This window comes from Plectropomus leopardus, chromosome 5, assembly GCF_008729295.1.
Source record: "Plectropomus leopardus isolate mb chromosome 5, YSFRI_Pleo_2.0, whole genome shotgun sequence".
NCBI lineage: Eukaryota > Metazoa > Chordata > Actinopteri > Perciformes > Serranidae > Plectropomus > Plectropomus leopardus.
This window is the reverse complement of record NC_056467.1, coordinates 35867683-35882189: the sequence shown is the minus strand read 5'-3', so window position 1 is coordinate 35882189 and position 14507 is coordinate 35867683. Positions and strand designations below refer to the sequence as shown.

At 41.4% G+C, this 14507-nt stretch overlaps 1 protein-coding gene across 1 annotated transcript in view; it reads right to left on the bottom strand.

Annotated features, from left to right (window-relative positions):
* Positions 1 to 12760, bottom strand: part of LOC121943001 (unconventional myosin-XVIIIa-like) — a 205336-nt gene extending 192576 nt beyond the window's left edge. Inside the window, 1 exon segment of the mRNA XM_042486347.1 lies at positions 11644 to 12760. Coding sequence (XP_042342281.1) covers positions 11644 to 12666 — 1023 coding nt within the window. The 5' untranslated portion in view covers positions 12667 to 12760.
* Positions 12761 to 14507: the final 1747 nt, after the last annotated feature.

Here is a 14507-nt window from a genome sequence, read left to right as displayed (position 1 = left end):
TCTTAAGGACTAAGGAGGGACCCATGTTTTTATTTTGGCTTTAGAGGAGGGGCATACAACTTCAAATGGCTGTATTTTTGTTTGTTTTCTTTTTTTTACCTCCAATTTTTAAAGAAAACATGTTGAGGTTTATAGGGCATGTTGTCTTTAAAAATGTTGGCCTTTTTTCTGTAAAAACTATTGGTGGTTTTTAATGGTAAAAATATTGTCTTTTTTTTAGAAAAATATATCACTTTACTACATTTTTTTCATCAAAAAATACAACATTTATCACAAAATGAAAAACAGAAATTATTGGATTTTTAAATTCTTGAATTCACACGATTTTACAGATTTGTTAAACAAAATTCCATTACTTTTACAAAACTTTTAGGGTATATTTAGTTTCCAAATTTTTTCCAGGCCTGAAAATTGCTATTTGTAAAATCAATCACTTTTCCAGGTTTTTCATAACTGTACATACCCTGATATCTGATCTGGTGATGTTATTTTGATTCAATAATGTCGTGTTTTGGGTTTTTGTGGATGTTATTGTTGTTTTTTCTTTTGTTCTCCTCCACTCTCCCCCCTCCCTTTTTGTTTTTTACTTCCATCTTTTACTTCCATCTCTTACCATATTGTGTGGTCGGAGCTGCCAGGTGGGAAATAGAACAAGTTGTCCAGGAGGCCCAGTGAGAACATCCCGTGCCTGATGGTTGTCCTCCAGGGCGACTCTTTGTACCTCCTCCAGTGAGACCCCCAGTGCTCCATCTGGTCATCATCGGACTCTCTCTGTTGCAGCAGCGTTTTTGGTGGCCTTCCGTGGCTGCCGACAGCAGAGAGTTCATCGCCACCTGCTCCGTCTGTGCCCGCAATAAATCTTCTAATCGAGCTCCAGCTGGCCTCCTTCATCCATTACCCATACCTCATCGCCCCTGCTCTCTTATCGGCGTGGATTTCGTCACTGGCTTGCTGCCCTCAGACGGTAACACAGTTATATTGGTTATTGTGGATCGGTTTTCTAAAGCAGTCACATTTCATACCTTTGGTTAAACTTCAATCGGCACTGGAAACTGCTAACCTCCTTGTTCAACACGTTTTCCATCTACATGGTATTCCTCAGCATACTGTATCAGACCAGGGTCCCCAGTTCGCTTCACAGGCGTGGAAGGCGTTCCGTCTGGCGTTGGGAGCCTCAGCCAGCCTCTCTTCTGGTTATCACCCACAGACTGAAGGCCAGACGGAGCAGGCTAATCAGGATCTGGAGTCTTTTTTACGATGTGTGGCAGCCCGCCTCCCAGCTTCCCGGTCCCTATACCATTGAGCGTGCAATTAATCCCTGTGTCATAAAACTCAAGCTCCCACCAGCTCTCAAAGTCCATCCTGCCTTCCATGTTTCTCTCCTCAAGCCGGTGTCTCACAGCGTTCTGAGCCCTCCGGCCACCTGACTAGTCGATGGGCACCCTGCTTACACGGTCTGCCGGCTCCTGGACATGCGCTGGCAGGGTCGTGGTTACCAGTATCTTGTTGACTGGGAGGGGCACAGGCCAGAGGAACGTTCTTGGGTGAGCAGGTCTCTCATATTGGATCCTTCCTGCATTCTCCCGGCTGCAGCGAGGCACACCTGAGTCTCATCATCTGCAACCAACCTCTGCATGTAAACCTGATCTTCACTAGTGTCACCAGTGTTGAATTCTTCACGGAAGTTTTTTGATGTTCTCTCTTGTTGACCTCTCCTCTCTTTTAGTGATTTTTGTAGAGTGTGCCTCGCTGCGTTTCCTGCCAACCGATTTTTGTTCCCATCTCCAGTGTGCTTACCAGAGATTCTCCAACTTGTCGCCAGCTTCTTCATCGTGGTCAGCCAATCTCCAAACACCACCATTTTGTGTTTTACATTTTTGGAGATTCTGTTACTTACCAGACTGTTCTACTAACCAAACTACCAGAACATTAAATCTGTTGGTTTTTTTTTTTTACAATCCTACGGTGACCGTCTCTGCTCCTGTGGTCCAAAAAATAAAGACTCACACATGTCACAATAACATGTTTAACTGTTGACTGTCTCATTTATTTTGTTGACTGAGGGTTAATTGCTCACCATGGTAAGAATTTTAGTGCGACTGCTCTTTGATAGACTAGCATATTTTGTTGTTTTGTGAGCTTAAAATGGGAGCTCACAAAACACTTTGTCTATGTTCACCCTTTGTAAAACCAAAGACTTGACAAATGAGCATATTTGCATTCTTTTAGTTTGGGCAACATGGGTAAGTAGTATGGGTGACGTATGGAGAAAACAAGAGAAAAAGAAAAGGAGACACAATATAGCACAAAATTCACAACAGGTGTTGTTTAATTGAACATCTTTCTGTTATCATAGACATGCGAGGACCAACCAATATTGCGTCAGTCTGAACATGGCCTTAAACAATGCAATGCTTTGTATTAGGCCCAAGACTTTCAGACCACACTGTGTGTGAAAAACAACTGATGAGTAATGCAGAAACTGTGCAACACAGTCATATTACTCTTCTGAAGATAGAAATTCAGTAAATGAACCAACAACTTGGTGCTTGGACAAGTTTTCGAAAACAATTCTCTTTATCAAGTCCCTTCACAGACATTGTTTCCTCCATCAGCCCTCAGCCTCAGAACTTCATTCCTCTTCCTCCAGAAGAAAATCCCAGGGGGAAAGGGTCAGGAAGTGGCCTATTTGTTCCAAAGCAGATTCCACAAATGCCAGAGTTAGACCTAAAGGGAGAGGCCTACTTCCTGTCGTTTCCAGTCAGCCTGTTAAGACAAGCGAAGATGGCTTCTTGCTACTTTAACCTTCACTCCCTCTCATGTTCCAGTATCCCCTCTGCTTTCAGGCCCCTTCACTCAGGATTCCTGCTGCAAGATTCAGATAGTTTGGGGCAAAAGTCTAAGAACTCCCAGCAGATTTACAGCCAGCAAGTTAACTATTTCCACACTGTACATTAACCCAGACTGACTTGTTATGAGTGTGGTTGGAAAAATATAAATATCATATAAAGCTAATCCAGCTTCTTGACAATAACACACAGCACTAGTGTTGGGCCATATGACAGTATATGTGGCTGTACAGACTGCGTGTATGTATGCACTGTATGTGGTGTAGTGGTTAGCTCTGTTGCCTCAAAATACGTAGGTCCCGGGTTTGAACCCGTGTTGGGGCAAGGTCCAGACGTTGGGCAGAGTTTGTATGTGCTCCACATGTGGGTTTTCTCTGGGTTCTCTGGTATCCTCCCATATTCCAAAGACATGCAAGTTAAATGGTGGCCGTAGGTGTGAATGAGTGTGAATGGTTGTCTGTCTTTGTGTGTCAGGCCTGCGATTGTCTTGCTACCTGTCCAAGGTGTACCCCCGCTTCTCTCCAAATGACAGCTGGGATAGGCTCCAGCCCCTCCGCGACCCTTAAGGGTCAAACAAACAATGAATGATTGCATAAGACTTCATGATTTGTGTATTTAAGGGTGGGCTGCTTGGAGTGACACACTGTCTGATAATAGTGTCCTCAGCTTCTCAGTCAGCTCCACCCTCTCTCACAAATATGGTGACTTCTGGCTCCAAAATATCAAGATGGCAACAGCCGCAATACCAAACCTAAGGATTTAAAACGAGAGTCAACAAACCAATGGGTGATGTCATGGTAGCTACATCCAGCAGTTATTCAGTCTTTGCTAACCTGTGCATCTGTGTAGTTTCAATTACAGTGAATAAATCCTAGTCATTCCAAGCAGATCATCTGACGTCTCTACTGTTGCATTTACACAGAGATGGCACTACAGGGCTGCAACGAAGTCCCCAAGTCTTTAAACCGCCCCTGCACTTTAATACAGAATTGTGTGTGATTATACACTGCATCGTGGCATCCCGCAAACAAAGAAGGCATGTCTGGCATGAAGTTTAACACACAAGTGTCCCCCTCTAGCTAGCATAAAACATATGCATTGGCAGCACTTTTTAAACAATAACAAAGGCATAGCATTTCAGTCGCAATTCACTTTCTCTGTTATATGACAGCTGATCTGGTCCTCTGCTCGGAGGGTAAGGATCTCTTAAAACTCACTGTTTTTCCTGTTTGCTTAAAATCTCCCGCAGTGGGTCGCATACATAAAAACGTCATCAAAACGTCACACCGCCCATGGTCACATCTTTCTGGCTTCAAGTTCTACACAGACTTCATTTCGGAATGTTAGTACCTTAATTCCTGGCTAAGAAGCGAGACCACTTTGTCCCCCCTTTCCGCAATCGTCCGCTATACGGCAAGGCAGCATAACCGTCAGCTCGTCTTTCTCCCTGCATTTGCTAGCTCGCTATACCGTTAAACCACCAAACCAAAAGTTCAGGAGCCAGTGGTGCAGCAAACCTCCTCCACCAGATTTCTTCAGACCAGAGGAATTTGCCTGAACATTTTACCGTAAGCTGAAGTCACTCTATTCTTGCTTCAGTAACTGTATATGTGCAGGAATGCTTCATGTGTCATACCACCAGCATCCGAACCTGAACAGTAACTTTGGGCGAGTATCTGTTACATAACTAAATAATGACATATTTAAAGTTTTCCACTGTTGCTACCATTGAAATGCTAACACTTTGGGAATGTTGAGTCAAGTCTAAAATTTTAATTTATATGGACGTGTGAGTAAAATGTTTGAGCACAGAGGAATTTGAGAGGGTCTGAATAAAAGTGGAAGCGAGTAAAGTCACAATTGCTTCCTGAATGGGTTGAAATAACAAGACCTGTGCCAAAGTTAACATGCACTGCTGAGGGTACACGATGGTGGATAGCACAGTGGAATGAGAAAGAAGGAGTGAGTAAGTTTAGAACGAGAGGAAAATAAGGCGGTGCGCTTAAGTGTCTATAACTACAATGTCAAAGGCAGCTTGTAGAAAAGGAAAGAGACCAAACAGTGGAGGCAGTAGACAGGAAGTGAAGCTCAGGATAGTCAGTCCCAGTCAGCTTTGGCCTCTGTCTGCATTCACAGCTCTGAATGCTGCGCATCAGGTTTTACTGGAGCAACTCAAAGCTGAACCAGGCCTCTCTGCTGAGGGCATGTTCAGCACGTCAGGTAAGCATTTACATGGATGTCTGAGTAAACTCATAGCAGTAGTACTGTTCTCTGCATAAGACCATTTCACAAAATCAACCACTCTCTCACAGGTTATATCTTTATTAGAGGGTTTTAAGGGAACAGCGGGCCTAAAACCCTCAATACCTGGAGCGACATCACTTTTCGTGTGCTGCTTTTAAACACCTTTAATAAGTATTTAGACCTTTGAAACACAAGCAAATTGGTGTGATTTCTTTTAAAAACATGGGGGGAAAAGGAATGAGCAACTTGTTAAGAAATGTTTCAAAGATTGTAGGAAATTATTAGATTAAAAAATTACTTTAAAAAAATAGGGGAAAATGTCTTGGGGAAAAAAGAAAAAAGCTAGATAAAAACTATATTTATAGCTAATTATCGTGATTACATATTTAAGATAATGTTAGAAAATAACTGTATTTTTAAGCCTTTTTCTGTGGGTCATTTCCCCTTTTTATATATTTTTTAAAATTACTTACTTATTAGAAATTTTCAGGGAATTTTCTTGAACTTTTTTAAAAAACAAATTTCTTGCTTTTTGGGTCATTCCTCCTTTTGTTGCTGCCAACTAATACTCAGATTTATAAAGTTGATTTTGAGAACAGCTGATTAAAATCAGTTCTCCTATCCAGCTCTTCATCAGTTCTCCCAGTATGCAACTGGCCACAGCTAAACTTGAGCCAGTAATTTTCTTATTTGTTGGATTAGGATGAACTTGTCTCCACCTTTCCTAAGACATCTCAGTTCTTTTTTTTAGAATATCCTGCTCATACTGGCTGTAGCTAAAAGAATAGGTGCATCCTGTCTGTGTGCTTCCAAATGTTGACTGATTATTACTGTGCTCATGTTTGTGTGGAAGACTCCTGGCACCAGCTTAAATGCCCAGACACTTCAAACCCACATCAGAGAACTAGCAGCGACAAAAGACCCCTGCTGTGTCACCTCTAGTCACCTTGCTGGCCAAAACATTGGAAAACACCAAACTAACAGCCAACCAGCACGTATGTTCTGCACCTCCATACCAGCAGATTGCAGCAGTTTGTAATCATTTTTCAAAAAGGGAAAGTGGATGACTATCTTGATGCTAGTTAGCCAGTTAGCACATAAATAACGTAATCCAATGTTGGTAGAACTCTCAGAATATTTGCCAACAACTCAAACTACAGGAAACGTTTCTGCTTAAGAGCTCAACCACTAAATAAAGAAAATCTGACCTTATAGAACAATTTCATTCACCAAAGGGCTCTGCTGCCTCTGATGCCAATTCAACATACGGGGTCAGCTGAAAAAGGCTTATGAAGGTGGACGAGGGCCAATAGTGCAGGACACACTGCACCGTATAGGGCGACTGATGCTCACCGATAGCCTATCATTGACTGACAGCTGACTGTCAGCTTGGTGTGTCAGGCATAAAGTATTAAGAGACCTGGATACAGAACAGGGCCCCCATTCAATCCTATGAGAGTTGCTCAGTGGCACATGTAGCCAAAATAGACCAACTGTTGTGTAAAAAATTACATAGATGATCTGAAGATCATTGGCACTAAGGTCTAGCCTATAGAGTATGTTTACTAGTTTAGCACTTTGCTAACTTGAATGGGGATAAAATTATTTAACCTTGTGGCATTTCTACAATTTTTGCAATGTTATCAAAGCGAATTTATTAAATTCTGATAGGGAAACAGCCACAGGGCTTCATGTGACAGTGTTTGAAAAAAAAAAAAAAACAATGGAAAAAAATTATTTTCACTACTTATTTTCTGCACTGAACGGCCAAAGTGCTGCTTTGTCAAAGCCAGTCCTTCAATCAGAAGATTATTCCACTTTAATATTTACATTATTTTCTTTTGGGTTTAAGATTGATCATTGCCTTGGGCTCTAACAAATGGTGACTGGCTTTTTTACTATTTTCTGACCAAATCAATAATTGATTTAACAAGAAAATAATCAACCTAATAATAGATAATAGGGTTATGTTTGTTGATAGGAATAATCCTATCATATCTAACCTCTGTGAATGTGTATCAGTTCTCAAGTATTTCATACAATTACCAGCCCTTTTTATTACTGCTGTATTAGGAATAGAATAATAAAGAGAAAAGTAAAGCTGGCAGCTGCTGGTGGAGTTGATTTTTCAGGACTGAGTGATGGCCCTCCTTTATTTAAACCAGTGGTTAAGCTAATGAGCGTGAGTGTGTGTGTGTGTGTGTGTGTTTGCCTCGACACTGCCTGTGCACTTAAACAAAGCTCCCTCCGGTGAGCACTTCCTGTTTGCTCCATGGAAATCATTCCAGCAGCTCCTCACATAACTCAGAGAGAGTAGCTTGACTCTGAGACAAACAGCCACTGTGGAGAGAGAGCTCTACTCTCAGTCACTACTTCTATCTCGAGGAAGGAAAAGGACAACCTGGGCTCCACGGAGTCACTCCCTGCCTCCCACAGCAGATGAATTCAACTGTGGTGATTGGGAGGATCAGAGTCCCTGCAGTCTGAAAGTGTCACAAGGACCCTTGAACCAAAGCCAAAGGAGGCAAACAAAAGACCTCTGATGCTGCAAAGCAGGACCTATTGGAGGAAAAAAACTCAGCTATTGCACCCTTTGCACACTTCAAGACTTCACTGGCCGAGTGCAACAGCTTGTCACACTATGCAAGAGCATTCACAATCAAAGACTGCTAATGTTAGCTAAATAATTGGCTCTGACAAATGGTGACAAACTTTCTGATGCGTGTGCTCTTAGTAAGAGTGTAGCATGAATATCAGTGACAAATTACGATCACACAAGTCACTAGGACTATGTTATCTATGATCTTTTACAGTGTTTCAAATACCATGCCATAGACTCAACGTGTCTTGGAATCAGAAATCCTCCATCACCAAAAACAAGGACACAAGACCAATCTCTCTGACCACTACATAGGAGGCCTGAGTTATTATTAACAAACCAGAAAAATAACCCGAACAAGGAACATTTATGCAGGAAATGTTTAGTTTTTTGAGTAAATACACTGATTTAAAAAAAGTGGACATGACTGGAAAAACATAAGTGAATGAACAGTATTTGTGTGTAAGAAGACGCAGCAGCAGAGTGGTAAGTATGACAGAATTGGTGCTGTGGAAATATACATTACTACTCAGGTAGTGATGTCTATAGGCTGAAACTTTTCAAACATTTCATGGGGCCACACCTTTGTCAGTGATGTCACAGCAGGTGTTTTGCCTTCGATGGCTGATAGTAAATGATTGTGACAGGACTTTAGGTGTGGTCAGATGTGTGACATTTTACACAGAACATGACAGACCTTTAACAGTCTGTGAAAAATGACTCAGTCCGTAGTGGAGGATGGGGATGTGAGTGCATGGTAAAGGTTATGTTGTTACAATCAGCATTTCTGAGCATTGTAACAAAATACACAAAAACACTGAATCCATCAGCATGCAAGTGTATCACTACACTACCTTTTTGTAACCAGTACAATACCGACAACATTTTACCTTCTAAAGAGATTTACGTAACTACACTTTATAGAAAGAAAGACAAGCACACAGACACACACACAATATGTGGGTTTCCATTAACCCTGAAATTGCACAAATTAAAATTGCAAATATGAAACACACCTAATGGAAACACATACATTTGGAAAAAATGTCATCACAAAAAAAGTTTTTACGCTTGCATGATGTGATATTTCAGGCGATTGGAAAAGGCCATATTTGGCAAAAGTACAATGGAAACACTTTTTGGGCTTTTCTAGGTCACACGATGCTATGGCTATGTGCTTGTCAGTAGGAACTGGCTCCCTCGGGCATGATGCAGCAGGAGCTACAAGAGGAGTTATTGCTTTGCATTACTCTTCAAAAGTTGAGCGAATCAGTTTTGAATACACAATTACTCTGTGAACTCATGGACTATCACCTCCCAGAAATCCCTCATACATGGCCGCTGCCACGTATAAGAGGCTCGCCTTTCCATTATCGCTCGTGTACCACGCCTACGTGGATTGGAAATAATGACGGTTACTGCAGTGGCTACAATAGAAATAAACCTGTTAATGTTTTGAACATCCATCTCCATGCTTCTTGAAATGTTATCACCAGAGGAGAAGTCTCAGAACATCACTCAGTGGAAACACAGTCGTCTTGCAATTGTGTTTTATCTACATTTCGAAAATATCACTTAAGATTTCTGCAAATCTGTAATGGAAACCCACTAACACACACCATTTTGCCATGTTCCATTTCCTTTACATATAAACCGGTCATCACAGAGAGGCATCACGGTAGGTCGCAGCTTTTGCAAAATCACACTAGTTGTAAGTTTCTAATCTTCTGTCTTATTTATTATTATACACATGCAAAAAACATTCTGTTGTATAACCAACACAACAATGGATATAGTCAATAACAATACACTGCTCTGACATTAACTGCTCTGGTGTGTTCTGATGAAATGAGATAAAGTGATGCCTTCAATCACAGTAGAATATTGCAAACTTCAAGTCAGATAAACATGTAATATAACCATCATGACTTTTTAATCAAATCTGAAAAAAAAACACCAGAGCTCTGTAGAACAACAGGCCTGGTGTGACCCTTAATATGAAAGCCAAACATGAATCGTACTGATCTCCAGTCAGTTGCAGCAACACATCACACAAACTGAAGTGCAGAAACATCAAAAAACAACAAATATCAGCACCTCAATATGGCTCTGCCACTCTTGTGACGCTCTTTTAGATGCTGGAAGAGGTTTAAAGTGTGGCCTCATGTTGTAGCTACCCTAGCAAGGGACATTCTGCACAACACCTCACTCTGTTGAGCGTCATCTAAACCCAAAAAAGGTTCAGATAACCGACACACTGTTCCTCTCTGACACTAGAGTCACCTGTTGCTCTTCTGTGTTTAGTTCTACAAAAGCCATTTTCACACAGTAGTACTATGAGCATCAGAGCGTGCGTGTGGCATTTAACAGCTGTTTTCCTAAGCTACTTTCATTGGGATACGTCACATGTAGCATAGGGCAGCATGTGTGCAAACAAAGGCACGGAAGGCCAGGAGTTTCTCACCCTCTGGTTGGTGGATTATGTAGTTTAAAAACATTTAAATAAAAAAAAGAAACAAAGATATGTAAAAAGTAAAAAAGAAATTTAAAATTTATCTGCAGCTTTTTTGATGTTGGCTGGAATTCTGCTGCCAAATGTTAGTTTTACATTTTTGGAGCTGGACCATTCTGGTATTGTGGTGTATTTATATCTGACATGTTGTTATGCATTTCACCGCAATCTGGGCACAGATGGAGCAGCAGATAGTCAGCCACAGAGAAAGTGAAACTTAATCGTTCATTGCCATGGGTCTACAAATTAGCTTGCACTCACCGCTCTACAGATGCTTCTATCATCCATCAATCTGCAGAAACTTCAACAAGTTCTACCACGAACCCACAAAAACATCCTAACGTAGAGACGGTGCACATACAACGACAACAACAAAAAACTACAATCCCCCCCAACACCACCCCCTCTCGATGTCAGCTACAGCCACACATAGATTCTAATTCTATAATAAACACTGTGCCAGTGTTACACCGTTGGGAATGTGACACAAAGTAAAGACACCTGCTATAGCTCAATGTCATGGGTAGATTTGCTCCGTGTCGTAAGGACCACGCCTGACCAAAGAGACATTTGCAGATCCGTTTACAAGCGAATTAGCTTTGTTTTTCCTTGGGTGATGTGAGGGTCTAAGGGATGTGAGGGTCTAAGGGCAGAGGGATGTCGTACACTGTAAAGCCCTCTGAGGCAAACCATGTTTTGTGATAATGGGCTATATAAATAAAACTGACTTGACTTGACTTGACTTAGCTTATAACAAGCTCCCCTGCTGTGTGTCCATGTTTGCAAGTTCGACAAGAGAAAGAATTTAGATAGACAGATAGATAGATAGATAGATAGATAGATAGATAGATAGATAGATAGATAGATAGATAGATAGATAGAGATACTTTATTTATCCTGAAGGAAATTAATGCAGTCAGAATTGACAGCTGTATCAAAATGACATCTTTGTTCTACTTGGATGTGAAACTAATGGTATTTCATCAAATGAATGAAAACTAAGGGTCACCATCATCATCAATGTATAAAGTATAAATTTATCCCAAGTTCATGTTTGGTGGACTTCAAGTCGTCAAAGAAATGAAGAGTCTACAGAAAATGTGAAAAAAAATGTGTCATCGTGGTGAGAAAGCCATCATTTTAACAAATGCTTTGTAGAGCCAAGGAAAGAGTGGAAGCTCATGAAACCAAGAAATTCTTTCAGTTCAATAAATCTTGAAGATTCTTTCAAAACAACATAAGGCACAAATAATCAGCAAGCATCACCCCCCACGTCATGATCAGACACTAAACAGCTCGTCAATAAAGCCCAAACACTGCATCCCTGACAGTCTGGGACGTTGCTGTATTTGTGCTTCAGTAAATCTGCCTGTCAAAAAAGATAGAGTGTAACCGTGAGCTTTTTCTGTGTGGACATAGAAAGTGGACAAGCTGCTTACATGTCTGGCCTCCCTGCGCAGTCCCTCTGTGTTCCTCAGCCAGCAGCGACTCAGCTCACTCAGCTCCAGGATGGGCTGCACCTTCAGCCGAACCGTGTCTCCCGACTGACGGATCATCTCCACTATCTCGTCCCGGCTCTTGTTCTCCACGTTCCGTCCGTTTATCTCCACCAGCCTGTCTCCCGGCACCAGTCCAAGTGCCAGGTCCTTGGTGCCGGCGCCAGGCTCGGCAAAGTGGACCACACGCCTGTAAACTCCTCCGTCAGGACTGCGATCCAGCATGGTGGTGCGGCGCAAAGAAAATCCAAAGTCGCCGGTGTTGCGGCGTTGGAGCTCCAGCTCTCGGGTTTCTGGCTCACTTGGTGCGACCACGGCCGGTAGCTGCAGCTGTGCAGGGAAGGTCTTGTCGACCACTTCAGGGATGCAGACTTTTTTGGTAGATGGTGCTGCTTCGGGGTGCTGCCTCAGGCTGTGCTTGCGGAGCATGCTGAAAACTTTGCTCTCCACCTGCGGGGACGGGGCGGCAGAGTTCTGGCCGGAGGGGGTGGAGCCCTCTGAGGGGCTCTCCTCTTTACTTTTTTGGGAAAAAGAAAAGCGTTTCATCATCTGACCAACCTGCGCCGAGTTTGTCTTGGCAAGTGAACCAAAGTGAGCCACACGATCCCGCACTGAGCTGCGGTGTCCATCCTGTCCTCCTCCACACTCACCCTTCAGGTCATCAGTGGAGCTGGCAGCGCTCAGCTGGTCATCCAAAACCATGCTGCTCCGGTTACTCAGGCCATCCGACTCGATGTCAGTGAGGGTGAGCTCGTTGCTGCTGGCCACTTTGATAGGAATGGGGTTGGAGATCTCCAGTTTGTTCTTGGACTCACGCTTGGCCTCCCTCTTCAAATTAAAGAAACCGCGGCGCATGCTCATCTCCTCCAGGCTGCGCAGCTCTGCTGCAGACATCCTCTCCTTTTTATCCTTCTTCTCCTTCCTGCTTCCTTCCCTCTCCTTATCCTTTTTCATCAGATTGAACATGGTGACTAACTAAATGCTGTGTTTCCGTCCACCGTGGCTCTATTGACCCTACAGAAGTGGAGGTCCAATTCTCAGGTGCTTTTGTTGTGACCAACAGGGACAAGTCCCCTGAGGAGAGACGAGGAGAGCAAACTGAGTTAAACTTACAAAATATTTGAAGTATATGGAGAAATTGTCAGTGATTTCCATATGAAACTGACACAAATATTTTCAATCAAAAACTATCATTGATGTGACAATATACATTCTATACTCATTTCAAAAGATTTTTGTCTGAATTAGTAACTGTCATGACTCACTGATCATTTCACTTAGTTGAAACAGTCAGGTAACAGTTTCTCTTGACTATAATGTTAATTTAAGTAAAAAGGCATCATTAATAATGCATTAACAAAATCCCATCTACTCCCTACAATATTTACAGTCATTTTGATAGTGAATTAATTGTATAAATCATTTATTGTGCTAGGAATGAATGACAATAAAAATCCTATATTGTTGTACATCTAAATATACATTATAATATCAACATCAGGGTTGCAGATGTATACCAGTTTTATGCATACCATGCATACCATGCATGGTATGCATAAAACGATGCATAAAAATGATACCATGCATGCCTGAGTGCTATCTTACAAATGCAACTTAATGGACAAAAAAACAAACCTTAATGCGCACACATAGATGAGACAAATCTCACCAATGTGTGTGCATCCTTTTAACACAAACTTCTATTTCTACCAAAAAAACTGCTGTTTACCTTTATAAATAATATTGTGTGAATGTGAGGTTGAATGAATTAATGAATGAATGAATCTTTAATGTGATGTGATTATTCTCAAGTAAACTTTGCAAGGCTTTTCTTAATGTAGTTCAAATAAAACAAATAAAAGCAGTTAAAAAAAAGCAATAATAGCAGCATAAAAAGACTAATGAAATGAACTATTTAACATAATTATAAACTTTCTGTGTAGGTTTTGGATGGTTTGTTAGACCTCACCATGGGCCTCTTTTCGCTATTTTCTGTTTTCAAAGAAATATTTATATTATATTAAATTATATTATATAATATTAAAAAATATAATATAGAATATTTATAAAACAAAATAAAATGGATTCTTTAATCCAAAAGAAAAGTATTTGCAATGGCATATTGTGGTGTCAGTCTAATCATAACATATTACCAATTCAAGTTTCAGAATTGATAAAACAGCAAGCAGAGTAGAATAGAAATACTTAATTAATCCTGTGAGGGAAATTGTTTTATTGCAGCAGCAAAGAAGACAGCAGCGACTGAATGAAATATTCGTTAAAAAGGGCAAAATAATGCAAAATATATATATATATACACAAAGGAAGTGAACAGCTTCCTTCCCACTAGCTTCTGGCTATTGTATATTTTTGTGCAACTAGATTTATTTTGCAAGACAGTACAACAGCATCACAAGTCCCACAGCATGTAACTGTCTGTATGTTTAAGACACAGTGTTACCTCAATGAAGACCTCCAACACTCTTACATTACAGAGGCCCATCTGAGGAGCTTGGCAGGACCAAAACACATTCCTGGCCTCATTTTTAGCTGAATCTCTCCACAGCCTAAAAAATCAGGAACTCTTCCTGCCACAGATTAACACAAACACACATCCACACACACATCCTTCAGCCTGCTTCTCATTAGCTGCTTTAAAGTGACACACACACACACACACACACACACACACACACACACACAGCCTCCCCTGTGATTATGGCCCAGGTAAAACTGGATGTGTACTCCCAGGCTGAAGGTGTCACACTTTAGCATTGTAAACACAGCACACATGATTTAGGGTCATC